This window comes from Onychomys torridus, chromosome 10 (genome assembly GCF_903995425.1).
Source record: "Onychomys torridus chromosome 10, mOncTor1.1, whole genome shotgun sequence".
Lineage (NCBI taxonomy): Eukaryota > Metazoa > Chordata > Mammalia > Rodentia > Cricetidae > Onychomys > Onychomys torridus.
In genome coordinates, this window is record NC_050452.1 from 71,182,163 (window position 1) to 71,200,059 (window position 17,897).

A 17,897-nucleotide genomic window follows, 5' to 3' on the forward strand; every position below is an offset into this window, starting at 1 on the left:
TCATTATTGAAACAATTAGCTTCTTTTGATTTTCGTCACATCAAATGCTCCTGGTTTCCTTCTACCACACTGGTCATGCTATTCTCATTTCCTTTGTTTACTTCATACTTTCCAATTTTATAAATTTCTAAATCCAGATACCATCTACAATCCCATTCTCTTCTCTACTTGTTCCCTAGATCATTTTATTCATTCTAACTTTAGAAATCAGCTTTTAAGCTTATATCATCTATCCTGACCTTCGAAACAGAAGTCACCTACATATCATTTAGATTTGTGTCACAAGAATCTCGACTCAATGAACAGAAACAGGAAATGCTCCAACCACCTCACCATCATGTTCTTTCTTAGCCTGGTAACAAACCAGCATCTCATCCAGACACAACAAAGTCTTTATCTTTTCCTACTTCTATTCTAGCCGCTGAACTACCTCCCAAATAATTGTTTTAAAGAAAATTAAGTCTGCTTACATTTAAAGGGCAACCATTGTTTGGAGGTAGCAGGGACCCATCTACAACACATCCAACCCTGACTCTCCAGTTCCCATCCATATCAAACTAGTTTTCTATGGATTTCGAGACTATGTCTCATGGCAGCCTCCACCTGTACTGCACCCTGGAGTATTTTACCCCTTTATTCTTCATATTGTTAGATTACTCTAAAGTCTCCAATATTACCTTATATAGTCCTTCCTTACGCCTCCTCTTTCAGTACATTGTTCCCATCTCTACTGACACAGTGGGGTCTAAAACAGTGTGTTAAATCTAAATGGCATCAGAATAATCAAAAACTAATTTACTTATTACATATTTTCCTCACTATAGTGTAACCCATCCAAGGAAAAGGGAAAAGTAAGTCTTGTCATTATATCTTCAGCACTAGAAAGTAAGGCATCTGATGAAAGTGCTGAATGAATGAATAAAAAGTCAATCAACAAATGTAAATATTTTATTTCTTTAAATCAACTATCTATTCTTTGAATGCCAAAAGCCTAAAATAAATAAACATTGACATCACATTTTCTTACCTTGTCTAAGAAGGAAATCATTAAGTGGATTTGGAGTTGGGGAATTAGTCCAGGTCACTGTGCCTCTCTCACATATTCTAATGTGACCATATAACACATACATGAAGTCACAGATAAGAGAAAACTACACCTGCAACCATATAACACACACATGCAGTCACAGATAAGCTAAGAGAAAACTACACCACAGATCAACTTTACCTTGAATCAGATATAGGTTTGGATGCCTTTCTGCCTTTAATTTTAAATTCATGGGATGTTCCTTCAGGTTCTTTCTCTGCTTTGAAAGCCACATTTGGTGGCACAGGAGGAACACGAATTCGCAACCCAAACAAATGCTTCTTCTTCTTTATTTCTTTCCCAGACATAAACCTAAATTTTTAAAAAAATTTACTAAAATTTTAAAAACTGCACATATACATGGAAGACCCTAACTTACAACTTTCAGATATAGGCCCTTATGAATAAAAAGCTACCCAAACCACAAAAGTATTTTCCCCTTGACTTCCTTGATTCTTATCTACCCCAGAGCAGGCTACAGATTCTGATCTACAGGCTACAGGCTATCATAGGTGGAAGGGAGAGGACAAGAATAGAGAAAAGTTTCATGGTCACCTTCTTCCAAATATGGCTTCTGGATTAAGTGTGATAACAGACACCTACAGTCCCAGTACAAGGGAAACCACGCTGGGAGGATTATCTGAATTCAGGTTTTTGTGGTTACTCCTGTTATGAGACAGGGTCTCATTATGAAGGTAAACTGGCCTTGAATGCATGACTCTCCTGCCTCAGCCTCCTCAGTGCTTGACTTTATAATCCTGCTTCTGGCTCTGAACCCAGGACCTTGAGCCAGCCTGATCATACATCAATACCCTACATCTAAGTTGATAATTAAATAAATAACTTCATAAAGCAAGTACTTAGTCCCAATAAATTCTATTTCAAAGTATATTTGTAGCACACAAAATCTGACCAGAAATAACTTTTTAAAAGAGGCCACCTCTAAAGGCCCAGAAAATAAAATGAGTGTATAGAAGGCCAGACATGGAGTTGACAGCAGTTCAGACCCTGTAAGTGCTAGTACAGACTTAGGCTTCTGAAAAACAAACTCCCCTGGCTGACCTTTAGTGTTTAAGATTTTTGTAACCAAACATTTCCATGTACCTTAACTCTACCAGAGCCATCCTGGCCAAAAGACCTCTAGCAGTCAGTTGTTAGAAATGTTCTTCACTTGTGCACCTCTAACAACATGCAGCTCTCAGTGCTACCAGGGACAGGTGTACTTCTGATACTTTAAGATGGAATTAAGAGTTGATGCAAACACTACTTTTTCAGTACAGTTAACTATTCAATTACCTTATATTTTCCAAGCTAATTTAGAGATCTGGTTATAAGTGATTAAAACATATCTAATAAGAAAATGACAGCCAAGTTCAAAACAGCAACTGGCAAAACCAGAACTTTGATGATACACTGTATCTGTCTGGGAGTTGCACACATACATTTATAAAAACTTATCTGGCATTTGGAAAACATTTTCAAGAAATGCAGACATGCTGATTTTAGAGGAGGAAGGAGGGTGGTCTGTACAAGAACATAAGATCTTATCAGCGGGTCATCACTCACCTACACTCCTCCTCCTCAGGAACTGACTAATATTAATAGTAATGCCCAATCTTAAAGAGACCCTCCATTTCTTTCTGTATTCCCGCCAGCTAACAAGACTTCATTTTATCTTCATTATTTTGCATTACAGAGTAAGTTATTACTGCAAATTGACTCTTCAGGAGAACAGACTAAATCCAGCCCCTCCGAATGCTTCTCAACACCCCTTCTCAGGATTATTACTCTTTCCTTCCCAGCCTCCTAGGACCTACTTTGACCAAAAGAGACTAGGACATTAAACATTCAACATGGTATGTACTTTTTCCATACACCAATCCCAAAATTATTTTTTCTTTTCTTTTTTTTTCTTTCTTTCTTTTTTTTTTTTTTTTTTTTTTTTTTGGTTTTGAGACAGTGTTTCTCTGTGTAGCTTTGCACCTTTTCCTGGAGCTCACTTGCTAGTCCAGGCTGGCCTCGAACTCACAGATATCCACCTGGCTCTGCCTCTTAGTGCTGGAATTAAAAGTGTGCACAACCACTGCCCCGTCCAATCCCAAAATTCTTAATGCCCTTCTTCTTTACACTCATTATCTCCCTTATAGGGATATGTAAATAAATCCACTTACATGGTCTTGTAATCATTTAATGCCTCCAGAACATGCTCATATCTTTCAGATTTGGGTGTGTCTGCCAGCTGTGAAGTATTAAGAAACAATTTAACATACTATAATTTCATTCACTAGTAATATTCAAGTGCTAGACAGAACTAGAAGATGCAAAGAAAAGTATACTGACTTGTGTTCAACCTAACATCTATTCTGTGTCCTCACTGACACTATATGACCTACCTAATTCCACCATTTAATCTCGACTTACTTTTTAAGTTACAAGAGAAAAGTTTAAACTTTATACTAATTTTGACAGTTTGTTGCATGAAATATAACATTTGTGAAGCAATTGCACATTATAAACACTACAAAACTGATATATTAGTAGTTATATTCAATTTCTTATAACTCTATGACCTAGGGAAATGTACCTCTAATGTTTCACATAATCTCTAAATAATCTCTACAACAATAACAACAAAATCATCATGAAACTGGGTTATTTTCACAACTGCACACTTTAGTCGGTCCTAAATATCTCTCAGCACCTTTTCAACTTCACAAATCATTTGTAAAAATCTATGTATTTGATGCTCTATTTTGTTTTAGTAACACCTCCACATCGTTGTACCTCTCTTCAAAATCTAAAGGTTAGCCCCACTTATAGTGTGTGTGTGTGGGGGGGGGGAGAGACAGAGAGATAGAAAGAGAATCAATTTAAATTAAAGCCACAAACATTTAAAATACCATAGTTGGCTTGTAAGTTTACAGTAACATGTTCTTTACCAGCTGAAGTTCCCAAGCCCAAAGACACATCAAGTAATAGAGAAACTTAACCTGCCAAAAAGAATATGGGAGCTAGAAGACACTCACAAGTCATTATTCCAACTCTGTTTTATAGATGAGTTAACATAAAAGTTGTTATGAACATAAGTAAAACCATTTCATGTGACTCCGAAAAATGTAATGCCTTTAAGATAGGAGCCTGCCACTAGGGACCTCAGACTGGAGACAGTCACCCTACCCAAGTTCTGATATATTAATGAACCAGGTACAAGACAACGCAAAAACCCAAGACATGCCTTGATATACTGACAAGCTAACTTGAAGGTAACACTGATATAGCAGTGAACCAGCCCTACACTGTGCACACTGAAAGCACAAGGTTAAGTCCAGTGAACAACAAAAAACATGACAGCCTGCCTTTAATCCCAGTACTCAGGAGGCAGAGCCAGGTGGATCTCTGTGAGTTCAAGGCCAGCCTGGTCTACAGAGCGAGATCCAGGACAGGCACCAAAACTACACAGAGGAATCCTGTCTCAGGAAACAAAAAAAAAAAAACAAAAACAAAAACAAAAAAACAAAAAAACAAAAGCAGTAGCAGGCAATCTGTGAGTTCAAGGCCAGCCTGGTCTACAGAGCAAGCGCCAGGACAGTCAGAACTGTTCACACGGCACTGCAGTGCTCCTGAGATGTGGCTTCAATGGCAGATGCTGGGTAATTCTCTCATGGACCATCTGGACTTCCACCAGTAACATCCCAGCCAGCTACAACTGAAAGACTTCACAGTGGACATGATTCAAGCCTGCAAAGTTTCCTCACTGGAGAAAAATCCCCAGCGGATCTCTGCACAGCATTTTCTGCCTGCCTGAATGTTTCCCACTAAGTGAGATGTCTGTTTAACATTTTTTTTATATTAATATGGTATTATAAGGAATGCTTGGGTGAATAAACCAATCATATTCAAAAGATAAATCTTGTGTGGACATCCTAATGCCAAGCACCTCACAGTTCATAGGCCATACGAAGATGAATGAGTCAAAATCTCCTGGCTAGAAAAAGCAAAAGCACCAGAAGCTGACTCCAAGTGTTATTCTTTCAACACTTTTGGTGTCCATGCTGGCTGTCCTGGGTAAATTACATTCTCCTTCACTGTCAGACTGTCCTCTCAATCTGAGATACCCATAAGAGATTGGGAAGGTATTGAGGACTGAACATTAGGGCCTCTCATTATCAAAAACACATGGGTTTGGTGGTGCACACCTTTAATCTCAGCCAATCAGTAGATAGAGGCTGGTAGATGTCTGTAAGTTCGAGGCCAGTCTGGTCTACAGAGAGACACCTTGTCTCAAAATAACAAAACAAAAACAACAACAAAACAAACAAAACAGCACAAGCTCAACCCTCTGAAGTACACTCTCAGGCATCGAATTTCTATTTAAGGAAGGATGAAATAAGCAAACTTTGAAGTTTTCAAGAAAATAAGTAAGCCCTAGATCTAATTCAACCTTTTATCAGGTCCACGGTTAAGAGACTCAGTATCTACTCAATATTACTAGTGGTAAAAAGATAAATCATTTACTGAACCTCATATTTCATAAGCATTAAAGTTAAGCAAAAGCTCCCTAAAACTCTTCTGTCCCATTTTACAAGACAGCTCTGCAAATATCTGAAAGCAGTTTTCATATATGTTTGAGATCAGGTTCAAATTTCTAATAGTATCATCATATGATTACTTCATCTAAACCATCTGGCTAATTCCATCTACTTCCTTCCTGTTTCCCCCTCTTCTCACCCAAATCTGAAATCATATCAGATGAGCTTTTATCTAATCAAAACTCCTCATCTTATATATATATTATTGTGCTTAAATTTAAAGGCAAAAAGCAAGGTAAAATGGCACATGCTTTTAATCCCAGCACTCAAGAGGCAGAGGCAGGTGGATCTCTGTGAGTTGGAAGCCAGCCTGGTCTACATAGTGAGGTCCAGGACAGCCAGAGATACACAGTGAAATCCTATCTCAATCAATCAATAAATAAATAAGAATAAAAGCAGATCTTTATAAATGCTCCCCCATACCTACCCCTTCTTTGCAGTACAGTACTAAAGATTAAACCAAAACTTCATACATATAGGCAAGTACTTATCACTGAACTACATCCTGTGTCCTATTTCTTTTTTTGAGAGGGAGGTTCAAGTATCTCAGGCTGATGTTGAACTTGCTAGGTAGCTGAGGATGACCTTCAACTTGCCATCTTTCTGTGTCCACCTCCTAAGTACTGGATTACAGGGAGGTGTCTGGTTTTATCTGGTGCTGGACAAACCCAGGGCCTCATGTACACTAGACAAGAAATCTAACAGCTAAGCTACATCTGCACGCCCCTATAATTTTTTTTTTGAGTGTGGGGAAAGATAGGGGTTTGCTTTATAGATCAATTGGTCCCAAACTTGTAACAACAGGTGTGTACAACCATGTTCAGCCTAGGCTGGCTTTGAACTTGTGATCCTATTGCAAAAGCCTTTTGAGTGGCAGGGAATATAGGACAACAACACTAGGCCAAGTTTTTTTTTTTTGTTTTTTTGTTTTTTTATTGGAGATAAAGATTCACTATGTACCCCTGGTGGGCCTAGAACTCTCTATGTAGACCAGACTGAAATCCAACTCCCAGTATTCTGCCTGCCTCTGGCTCCCAAATGCTGTGATCAAAGTTGTGTGCCAATCTTTTTTCTTTTCCAGCTCAAACTTCCAGATATTTTACCTTGATGCCGACATCCTTTCCAAAGACTAAGACAGAAATTTGGTCCTCTTTTACAAGCTCCATCAATTTCCAAAAATAATCATCTTACCGCTTTTCAAGTCACTTACAAATCCACTTAACTTTTACTCTAATTAATTAGAATTTCAGTATCTTATTTGAAATCAATTTATAATTTGTCTATACCATGTCCATAGCATTTGAAAAGCAATGCTGCATATCTGATAGAACAGTAATTAGAATATTTATTCCCTTAAGGTTTTTTTTTTTAACGACTTTATAAAACTTCAAAATTAACTCATACAAAATATCAACTTGTGGTGGGCAGTGGCCTTTAATCCCAGCACTCCTGAGGCAGAAACAAGCAGATCTCTGAGTTCAAGGCCAGCCTGGTCTACAGAGCAAGTCGCAGGAAAGCCAGGGCCATACAGAGAAACCCTGTCAAAAAACACCAGACCAGGCCAGGCAGTGGTGGTGAACATCTCTAATCCCATCACTCGAGAGGCAGAGACAGACAGATCTCTGTGGATTCATGGCCAGTTGGATCTACAGAGCAAGTTCCAGGACAGCCAGAACTGTTATATAGAGGGGAAAAAGAAGAGACACCAACTTCCTATTTTGCTGAGAATCACCAAGAAAACTGACTTCCTATTTTTGAAACCTATTTAACTTTTTGAAAATTTCAGTCAATTCCTTCAGTTCCCCATGGTTTCTCTCAAAATTTACCTGTAAGTTGCTATAGAACACTCTGTTTTGTATAGGGCTATATCTTTTAACTCATGTAAGAGAGTAAAATGCCCTCTCTCTGTGTTTTACCAACTAAAGAACAACTATGATGGTATGAATGGACTGCTTATGTCATATGGGGCCTTTTTTTTGCCCTTTTTCTTTTTCTATTTTTAGTTTTTTTGGACACATGGCCTGGATGTCCTGGAACTTGCTCTGGAGACCAGAATGGCTTGGAACTCAGAAATCTGTTGGACCGATTTCTGCGATAACATATTAGGCCCAAGATGGCCTAGTGAAATTATGATACTCCTGCATCAGCAACCTGAGCACTTAGATTATAGGTATGCAATCACATGCCCAGATAACACTTCTGGCTTTTATTTATTTGTTTGCTTGATTGATTATTTATTTATTTTTCCATGCAGGGCTTCTCTGGTGTTTTTTTATTTACTATTAATTATTTTCCATGCAAGGTTTCTCTGGGTAGACTTGACTGTGGTAGAACTCACTCTGGTACACCAGACTGGCCTTGAACTCACAGAGATCTGCCTGCCTCTGCCTCTCAAATGCCAAGATCAAAGGCGTGCACCACCACTGCCCAGCAGGCTTGTGTTATTTCTATACAAATGTAAATGCTACTATTTAAAATATAACACTTCCTTCAATAAAACATACCCTTTGACAACAACTTATGTTTTTGCCACCAATACAATATTAATATATAGCAATCAAGGTCCTAAATATTGCTGTTAGTGAGACTTTTTCTCTGTTGTTTTGTTTTGTTTTTGTTTGTCGAGACAGGGTTTTCTCTGTGTAGTTTTGGAGCCTGTCGTGGATCACGCTCTGTAGACAAGTCTGGCCTCAAATTCACAGAGATCCACCAGGCTCTGCCTCCTAAGTGCTAGGATTAAAGGCGTCTGCCGCCACCGCAGCCCGGTGAGATTTCTTTTGTTACTTAAAAATATATCAGGCAGAGTTCTGAATCTATTAGTTGTAGATGTAACTGTCTTGTTAAATAAGAAACACATAGCCAATAGCAGAGTTAAAAGCCAAGAGGTCAGAGCAATAGTTAAGAGCTATAAACTAGTACCCTTCACTGCCATTCCTGTCCTTCCCTCAGCAAGAGACCTACTTCCTGTGTTCTCTTTTTTATAGACTTTCTGTTCTGCCTTCTCATTGGTTATAAACACAACCACATGACCTCCTCGTCACTGCCTGTCTATACAGACCTCCAGGTCTTCTATGGTTGGTATTGAGATTAAAGGCGTGTGTCTCCATGCTGGCTGTATCCTTGAACACACAGAGATCTACCTGTCATGTGATCTGGATTAAAGGTGTATGCTACCACCGCCCAGCTTCTGCTATGGCTTGCTATTAGCTCTGACCCCCAGGCAACTTTATTTATTAACAAATAAAATCACATTTCAGTACAAATATCACCATATTTCCCCTTTTCTATTTTAACAAAAAGAAAAATGGAAAAAAGTTATAAGAAAAACTATATACAAAAATACAGTAACTATATACAAACAATAAATACCTAAAAAATGTCCATTCCATTTGTATTTGATAAATTCAGAGAAAATAATTCCATTATCTATCCTATTTTGGTAAGTCCAAAATGTACCTGATTCATTTTCTATCCTAACTTATATTACTAATGGAATTGTCTTATAATGTCTTTCAAATTTATACACTTACACCTATTAGTGAGTTTCTTTTCTGAAATTCTTAACAAAGAAAACTATGTAACTAACTAATCTTCAATTCCCTCAGAGACCCAAGAAAGAAATAATGTTACCTAATAAAAAATAAAAACAGGAAGTGCACGCAAGCAGCTTCCCAAAAAAAAAAAAAAAAAAAAAGTGAGTTGACAGAAACAGCCAGCTGCCTGGACAGTCACCTGAGGTTTCTCCGAAGTGTTGGGGCATCATCTTCAGCCTACAGGCTTAGAGTATCTGACAGACTCACTGGTGAACTAGGATGTACACAAGGTCAACAGTTTGACCTCACATTTGGTGAGAGCAGTCCACGTACCAGAAAAATGGCTAGCTGAGATGATCCAGCCTGATAGACTACTTGAACAAGGACTTTTGACAAGCCCTGAACTTTCCTACTATGCAGAGAATGTACAAATGATACAGGACTTGACAATTAACGCAAAAATTTTCTTTTCAGGATCCCCTAAAGATGTCTTCACCCCCAGAAAGCAGGAAGTAATTTTAAGAAAACGACGCCCACATTCCCAAGAGGTGGGATGGGAGGTTTTTAGTCGTTTAATGAGTTATGGATATTGTCATTGTTTATAATGGTTGGTTACGAGTTGTTAATTATTATTGGTCAGGAAAAAAGCTAAACATGGAGATTAGATTCAGAGGTTTTGTTTAAAAAAAAAAGGAAAAGGAGAATTATAAATATGAGGTAAATAATTAAATCTATACTGAGAAAAAAAGATAAAGAAATAATAGGATAAATGGGTAGATGATTGAATCTACTCTAAAAAGAAAAAGGGGAAGATATAAAAATGACAAAAGGTAGATTACTGAATCTATTATGAAAAGAAAAATACTTTTTAAAAGGAACTACTTGTTTCAAATAGGATAAGTAATGAAATTTTATCTGAGTTTATCAAATGTTACTGGACTAGACATTGTTAATGTAATTCTTGACTATATATATTGTATATACTTATTGGATAGTTTATCTTGTATTAGTTATAAGCTTTTTTAAATTTCAGACAAAAAGAGAAATGTGGTGGTATTGGTTTCCCCAAAATATTGTGCACCTTAATAAACTTATCTGGGGTAAGAGACAGAACAGCCACAATATTAAACTTGAGGATAGGCAGTGAGTGGTAGCACACGCCTTTAATCCTAGCATTCCAGAGACAGAAATCCATCTGTTTAAGGCTACAGCCAAGCGTGGTGTCTTTAATCCCAGAAAGCGAGCCTTTAATCCCAGGGAGTGATGGCAGAAAACAGAAAGATATATAAGGCGTGAAGACCAGAAACTAGAAGCATTTTGGCTGGTTAAGCTTTTAGGCTTTTGAGCAGCAGTTCAGCTGAGATTGATTCTGGATGATGACTCAGAAGCTTCCAGTCTGAGGAAACAGGGTCAGCTGAGGAACTGGCGAGGTGAGGAAGCTTTGGCTTGTTTTGCTTCTCTGATCTTCCAGCATTCACCCCAATAACTGGCCTCAAGTTTGATCTTATTAATAAGAACTTTTTAAGATTCCTGCTACAATTAGTATCTTACGTTAAATCCCGAAGTAATCTAATATAAACACTTCAATTTAAAAACATTAAAACAAACTTTTCCTAGTATGTCAAATTTAATATTGTTTCATTAAATGTTTTTATTGTCCCAAAGAAATTATTTCAAAACATAGAACTAATTTAAACTATACTAGCTACATATGTCAGTCACAAAGATGGGGGAAAAAAAAAAACATAAAATGATCAATTATTAAGCAGGCATGATGACCTGAAAGTTAGCACTTGGGAGGCAGAGAGATCACTGTCTAAGCTTCAGGCCAAGCTGGTCTGCACAGAAAGTTTCAGACAAGCTAGGGTTATACAATGAGGCTATATCCAAAAGAAATAAAACTGTAAAAAGCTATCATTATCTTCTGACATAGTTACAAAAAGTTTTAAAGCAGGCATCGTTGCTGGGGATGTCTTTCTGTGTGCTGCGAATGTGTGTGCTCTGGCTGGGGTCACCACTGCACAGTCCCTTGTTTGTCTTTGTCAGACAAGATCTCACTTTGTAGTAGACTGGCCATTAATCGGTCGTCACTCTGTAGCAGTCCTCTAGCTTCATTCTCCCTCAGCTAGGACTACAAGTATGTTACACCTCATCCAGCTTTATATTCCTTTTTCAAAAGCTCTTTGTAGTACCAGCACAGGTAGCTAACCCTTTGCAAAGGAGACATCAGAAGAAGTCACTCTGCAACTGATTACTCTATTACTGATTGGATCCCAACATTCCTAGACATTTGAGGTATGTAAGAGAGAAAGAATACTGGTTACATCTTTAAGATTTTCTACAGGAAACTGAAAAAGGAAGAGAAATTATACATAAGACATCTAATACAAAGAATTTTTCTAACAGTTCTATCTTTAACTACAATGATTCTTACTTTGGAATATGGAAGAATTAAATCATTTATTTCCACCATGTGTAAGTTTCCCAAGACAAGGAACATAACACAGTAAAAGGGCTAATTGTGATTTTATCAAACTTATCTCAGAAAACTTAAAAAAAAAAAAATTTAAACTCTAGTTGTTTGACTTGTTCATGTGTCTTCATTGTCTTTAAAAAAATAAAAAAAGACATTTAGCAACTTTAAGACCACATACCTCTCCAGGGTGCAATCTATCCCAGTTTTCATTAATGTATGTCATAAGCTCAAGTTCAGAGTCAAAGTATTTCTTCTTGTGAATAACACTTAGGTTGTAAAGGCATAGGTGTGCTATATCTACCCTGAAATCCAAAAATAATCAAAATATATGAAAACCGTGTTTTTGATTATTAAGAAATCAGTTTTTAATAAAACCAGTATATAAAACTAGTATAATAAAACCAATAGGCCATCAATAACCTAAATCATAGTCACAATACAATAAATTGTTACATATGAAGAAACTGGAAAACATTAGCTTCTATGTAATAATTATAAACTAAAATATACCCAAATTACTTTCTAAATGAATTTTAAAAAGATCTGGCACCAGGCTGTGGTGGCGCATGCTTTTAATCCCAGCACTCAGGAGGCAGAGGCAGATTTTTAAATTCAAGGCTAGTGTGGTCTACAGAGGAAGTTTTATGACAGCTAGGACTACCCAGAGAAACCCAGTCTCTTAAAAAAGAAAAAAAAAAATCTGGCTATAAGAGAAAGTGACTGTAATTAAGATCACTGTGTTTCACTACAAAGCAGACTGTTCATTACCGGGCCTGGTTCCATCTGCATGAGTTAAGGCATCCTCTGTTCTTAAGTATGTAAAACTCAATAAAAATTTGTAAAATCTTAATATACACATTAGATCTCCAAAATTCCCCACATTTATCATAAAAAATTACTACACCAAAGCAGAAACTGTTTTATTATTTTTATCTGCTTCTCTTGTGACACTCTGAAGGCTGAAAACACAAAGAACTTAAAAGTACAAAAGACAACCGACGGTGGGTGGTAGTGGCGGCGCACGCCTATAATCCCAGCACTCGGGAGGCAGAGGCAGGCGGATCTCTGTGAGTTCCAGGCCAGCCTGGGCTACAGAGCTAGTCCAGGACAGGCTCCAAAGCTACAAAGAAACCCTGTCTCGAAAAACCAAAAAAAAAGACAACCAAAAGCATTCATACCCTTCTATAATGAACATGTTATTAATATAACAATAAAATGGATAATCATGGTAAAGGTTGCATAAGCCTTGAGGATTACTAAAAGAAATAAAAGCCAGGTACATAAAACAAAATTTTATATACTTTTCATATGAAAGGTTTTATATGATATGGCACTTCTTAAAAAAAATAGAAAAGGGGGTTGGGGATTTAGCTCAGTGGTAGAGCGCTTGCCTAGCAAGCGCAAGGCCGTGGGTTCAGTCCTTGGCTCTGGGTTCGGGCCTCAGCTCTGGGAAAAAAAAAGAAAAGTTCATGCTTACCACTGTAATGGTAGACGTTTGAGGTATTCTGGTCCAGAACTGCAGACAGAGCAAATAAATGTATAAAACCTAAAGAAAGAAAGAAAATTAGGTTTAAAAAAAAAAAAAAAAAAAAATCAAAGTTTTGTTTGTTTGTTGTTTTCCCCACAGTCCATGGAGGCTTTTCACTAATGTGTTTCACATCTCTAGAAAAAGAATCCCAGGATTTTCCCTCCTGTGTGTGTTCATCTTTCTTCTTCATGGTCCATGATGCCAGCTGAGGTTGTCAGTACAATGAAGACAGACTGACGGGACGGGAGCCGATTGTTCTGCCATTTTCTAGGTCTTTGAGTTGCACATCAAATCTAGGGCTTATCACTCCACACTTGCTGAACCTGCCTGTGAGGTTCACGATGATTTTCCCAGCTCTGTGGTCGCCAATGATTTCAAACTCACCAATGTAACCATGCTTCATCATTACAGTTAGGAACCTAATGGTGACTTTGGAGCAGGGCCTGATGAGGACCTGGCGTTTGCCTCTCTCAGCATTGCTGATGCTCTCAAGAGCATCAGCCAGGAAAGAGCATCAGCCAGGACATTCATGTGCACCATGGTGCTGGCGTGGAAAAATGACGGAAAAAGCTCAAAGTTTTACACTGAGTATTCAAAGGTAAATATAAACTAGTTAACAATTACAGCTAATATTCAGCAAATGATATAAGGCTTCATAATGTAAGGACTGATACACAAATCAAAATGCAATTTCAATTATGACAGTAGCAACGATAATGGTTAAAACTCCTTTCTGGGGATAAGGGACAATTTCTTTAAACCATTAAGAGAATTCTGAAGTTGACAAATTCACCAGTATTCACATTAATAGCTTATATGTGCCAAAAATCTATGCGGGCTATTTCTATAGACATTACTTCTATCAATATTCAAAATTACCTGTAAAATAAATTCAAAAGCACACCAAGGTCAAAAAGACAGCAATTTTTACATACACCAAGATTTAAACCAAAAATTAATACAAGAGAGATAAGTAAGTCAGCTTTACTGATCAGTCTTAATTTTTCTTCCTAGAACTCACTTGTCCTACCCTAATATCCTGACATTAAAAGGAAACTCTCTCTGCTTTCACAAGTTCTTAAATTTAATATACAATTTGTATATCCTTTGAGATTCCTGAAGGAAGGATGAGAATAGTTCAGAGAACTGTAGAGTAATAAAGACAAATGTAAACACTTAGACAATGCTTAAAAGCTTTCCAGAATAATATTAAAAAGCATAGAAAGTATATATAAAGCATGTTTACTATTCAGTATTTTCCCTGAATTGATCCCTTTACACATCACCATCAAAATTATTTTTGGAAATCTGAAACTTCGAAATAACCACAACTACAAAGCAGCCATGACAAACTAATCATTGAAATTCAAATGTTCTTCTTACCTATCTCCAAACAGCATTGGCTTTTGAAGGCATTGCACACAAGCCTCATGAAACCACTGCTTACATTTGCAACACTGCAACATCTTTAAATACCAGCTGCCAAAAAAAAAGTTTAAATTAATACTTTTCTTTTTTCTTTTCTTTTTTTTTTTTTTTTTTTTCCAGGCAGGATTTCTCTGAGTAGCTTTGGAGCCTTTCCTGGAACTCACTCTGTAGCCCAGGCTGGCCTTGAACTCACAGAGATCCGCCTGCCTCTGAGTACTGGGATTAAAGGCATGTGCCACCACCCCCGGCCAAATTAATACTTTTTAAACAATATCCCACTATGTAATTCAAGACTGGCCTCCAACTCACAATCCTCCTGACCTCTACAGTACTGAGATTACAGGTGTGCACCACCATTGTTAGGTTAAATTACTACTTATTGATGAAGCAAGGGTTCTTTAAAAAAAAAAAAAAAGATACTGCATTATATAATAATCAAAAGTGTTCTGATAAAAGTATTACATTTTGGCTGGAGAGATGGCTCAGAGGTTAAAAGCACTAGCTGGTCTTTCAGAGGTCCCGAGTTCAATTCCCAGCAACCACAACCATCTATAATGAGATCTGGTGCCCTCTTCTGGCATACAGTCATATATGCAGATGAAATATTGCATACATAATAAATAACTTTTTTTAAAGTAGTAATTTTTAAAAAGTAAAAAGTAGTAGTAATTTCTGATATACTTAGTATTAACTTTTCCCCAAAAAGGTTTGGAATATCAATTATTTCATCCTTCCTCTTCAATATGGGAATGTATATGCTCTTTAAGCATAACTAATATTTCAAGTCAATAATGCCTTTGATCTCTCTCAAATTACAAGATTCAGGGATTTTTGCTTTTTGTAGTGAGGTCTAATTCAAGTCATCACACACTATACCAGTGAGCTGCACACCCAGATAGCACTTTTTATTTTGATTGTTGTTTTTCTTTGGTTTTTGTTTTTTGGAGACATATCCCAGGCTAGCCTCAAAATAGAAGATGACCTCAAAACTGGGTCCCTCATATCTCTCTAGTACTAGGATGAATTACCACTTCCCCAATTCATGAGGTGCTAGGAATCAAATCCAGGACATCAAGCCTGCTAGACTATGCACTCTTACAGTTGAGCTATATCCTCGGCCCTCTTTTCTTGAGTATCATTTTGAGGCTGGCCTTGAACTCTGGATCACAACCACACCAAGCTGTTTAAAAGACTTTTTTAAAATTGGGTTCTTACTGCTGCACAGTTGAGTTTCAAACTTCTAGGCCAGGGGTTCTCAACCCATGGGTTGCAACTCCTTGGTGGTTATTAAACGGTGCTTTCACAGGGGTCAACAAAGGCCATCAAAAAACACAGATATTTACACTATGATTCATAACAGTACCAAAATTAGTTATGCAGTGACAACAAAAATAATTGTATGGTTGGGGGTCACCATAACATAGAAACTATATTAAAGGGTCACAGCATTAGGAAGGTTGAGAGCCACTGTTCTAGGCTGAAGCAGACAGCCTTCTTCAGCCTCCTGAATAAATACAACTACAGACAGGTGCCACCAGGCCTGGCTCTTAGGTGGCTTTTTTTTTAAATTTATGTGTATGTGTGGTTGCCTGCTTCTCTGTATATGCATCATGTGCATGCAGTGCATTGCAGAGGCCAGAGAAGGTACCAGATTCCCCAGTCCGGGAACTAGAGTTACAAGTAGTTCCAGTGGGTGCTAGGAATGAACCCAGGTCCTCTGCAAGAGCAGTAAATTCTCTTAATCACCAATCACAATCTGCAGTCCCTGTTTGTTTGTTTGTTTGTTTGTTTATCGAGACAGGGTTTCTCTGGGTGGTCTTGGCTATTCTAGAACTCACTCTGTAGCCCAGACTGGCCTTGAACTCACAGAGATCCGCCTGCCTCTGCCTCCCAAGTGCTGGGATTAAAAGTGTATGCCACCATCACCCCTCCAGTCCCTATATTTTTTATTTATGTGCCTATATGTGGCTATATGCATGTTGAGTAATTTCTGGCCCACAAGCCCAGAAAAGGGTGTTGGATCCTCTGGAAATAGTTAAAGGCGGCTGGTTGTGAGTCACCCAATGTGGCTGCTGAGAACTTGACTCATATCCTCTACGGGATCCAATGTCCTCTCTGACCTCTGAAAGCACTCATGTGCACGTCATCCATAGACAGACAAATCCACATATACAAAATTTAAAATCCTTTAAAATAAACATAAGACTCCCGATATGGCTCTCTAGTACCTGGATAGAATATTTCTTTAGTAAAAGCCTCATCTGGACTCTATCATTTAACTAAAATCTCTCTTAATTACTCATTCAAATAATATTAAGCATATACCAATTTTTAAATGTGTAATCACATTAAATATAATATCTAATGAACCGATTAAACTTCACCCTCCAAAGTGGCAAACTGGGCCTCTACAGCACACATTTTCCTCTATAATTTATTTTAATGTCATGTCTGATGTAAGCAAAAGAGAAGGAGGAGGAGGGAAGAGGAAAGAGAGGATGAGAAGGAAGAAGAGGAAAGAAGAAAAACAGGAATGGTATTTCCTCAGAGTTTTTATTTTAACTGATTCTTTCACACATTTGCAATTCACTATCATTCTTACACCTCAGTCAGTCATAATAAGTCAAACCAAGCATGGTAGTAAACACCTGTAATCCTAGTGCTCTTGAAAAGGCCTGCAGAATTTGAGGTCAATTTGGAAGTATATACAGTAGACCACATCTCAAACAAGAAAAAGAGGTCTTCATAAAGTTTTTTAAAAAGAAAAAGATAACGTACATTAGCAAAAAATCACTTCAAAGGACATTTAGATAACTGTGTTTACTTACTCGCCAGGGCCTCCACAATAGCAGTAACACTGCTGGACATTGGTTTTATGACCTGCATCCCACTCAAGGTCTGCCACACTATAGGGTAAGGTCTGCTTCATGACTTGCAATGCTTTGGCATTTGGTCCTTTCTTAAGCGCACCACCCCTCTATATATTAGAGGGAAAACATTTGAAAAAGTGAAGGTCAAATTTTTTAACCAAATTTTCTAATTAATAACTCTATAATTTAAAAATGCCTGACACTTCTGAAATAATTTCCATTCTAAATTTCTATGATATCATATTGTCTGATCTGTTATTAGTAATATATTTATTTTGTTGTCTTCTTTCAATTTACTGTCCCAATCCCCATACCACTATCAGAAAGTACAAATAACTGCAAGCCATTTAAGGATTATTATTAAAACAATAATTCTTTATAACCAG

General features: G+C 37.4%; 1 protein-coding gene and 1 pseudogene across 4 annotated transcripts in view; both read right to left on the bottom strand.

Moving 5' to 3' along the window:
- Positions 1 to 17,897, bottom strand: part of Mtf2 (metal response element binding transcription factor 2) — a 44,742-nt gene that overhangs the window by 7,252 nt on the left and 19,593 nt on the right. For all 4 annotated transcript variants that reach the window (XM_036200697.1, XM_036200699.1, XM_036200696.1 and 1 more), the window contains 6 exons: positions 17,470 to 17,618; positions 14,597 to 14,692; positions 13,163 to 13,231; positions 11,864 to 11,987; positions 3,259 to 3,326; positions 1,229 to 1,399 (listed from right to left, as the gene is read on the bottom strand). In XM_036200697.1, coding sequence (XP_036056590.1) covers positions 1,229 to 1,399; positions 3,259 to 3,326; positions 11,864 to 11,987; positions 13,163 to 13,231; positions 14,597 to 14,692; positions 17,470 to 17,618 — 677 coding nt within the window. The remainder of the gene's footprint in view (positions 1 to 1,228; positions 1,400 to 3,258; positions 3,327 to 11,863; positions 11,988 to 13,162; positions 13,232 to 14,596; positions 14,693 to 17,469; positions 17,619 to 17,897) is intronic.
- On the bottom strand, positions 13,348 to 13,721 carry LOC118592226 (annotated as a pseudogene).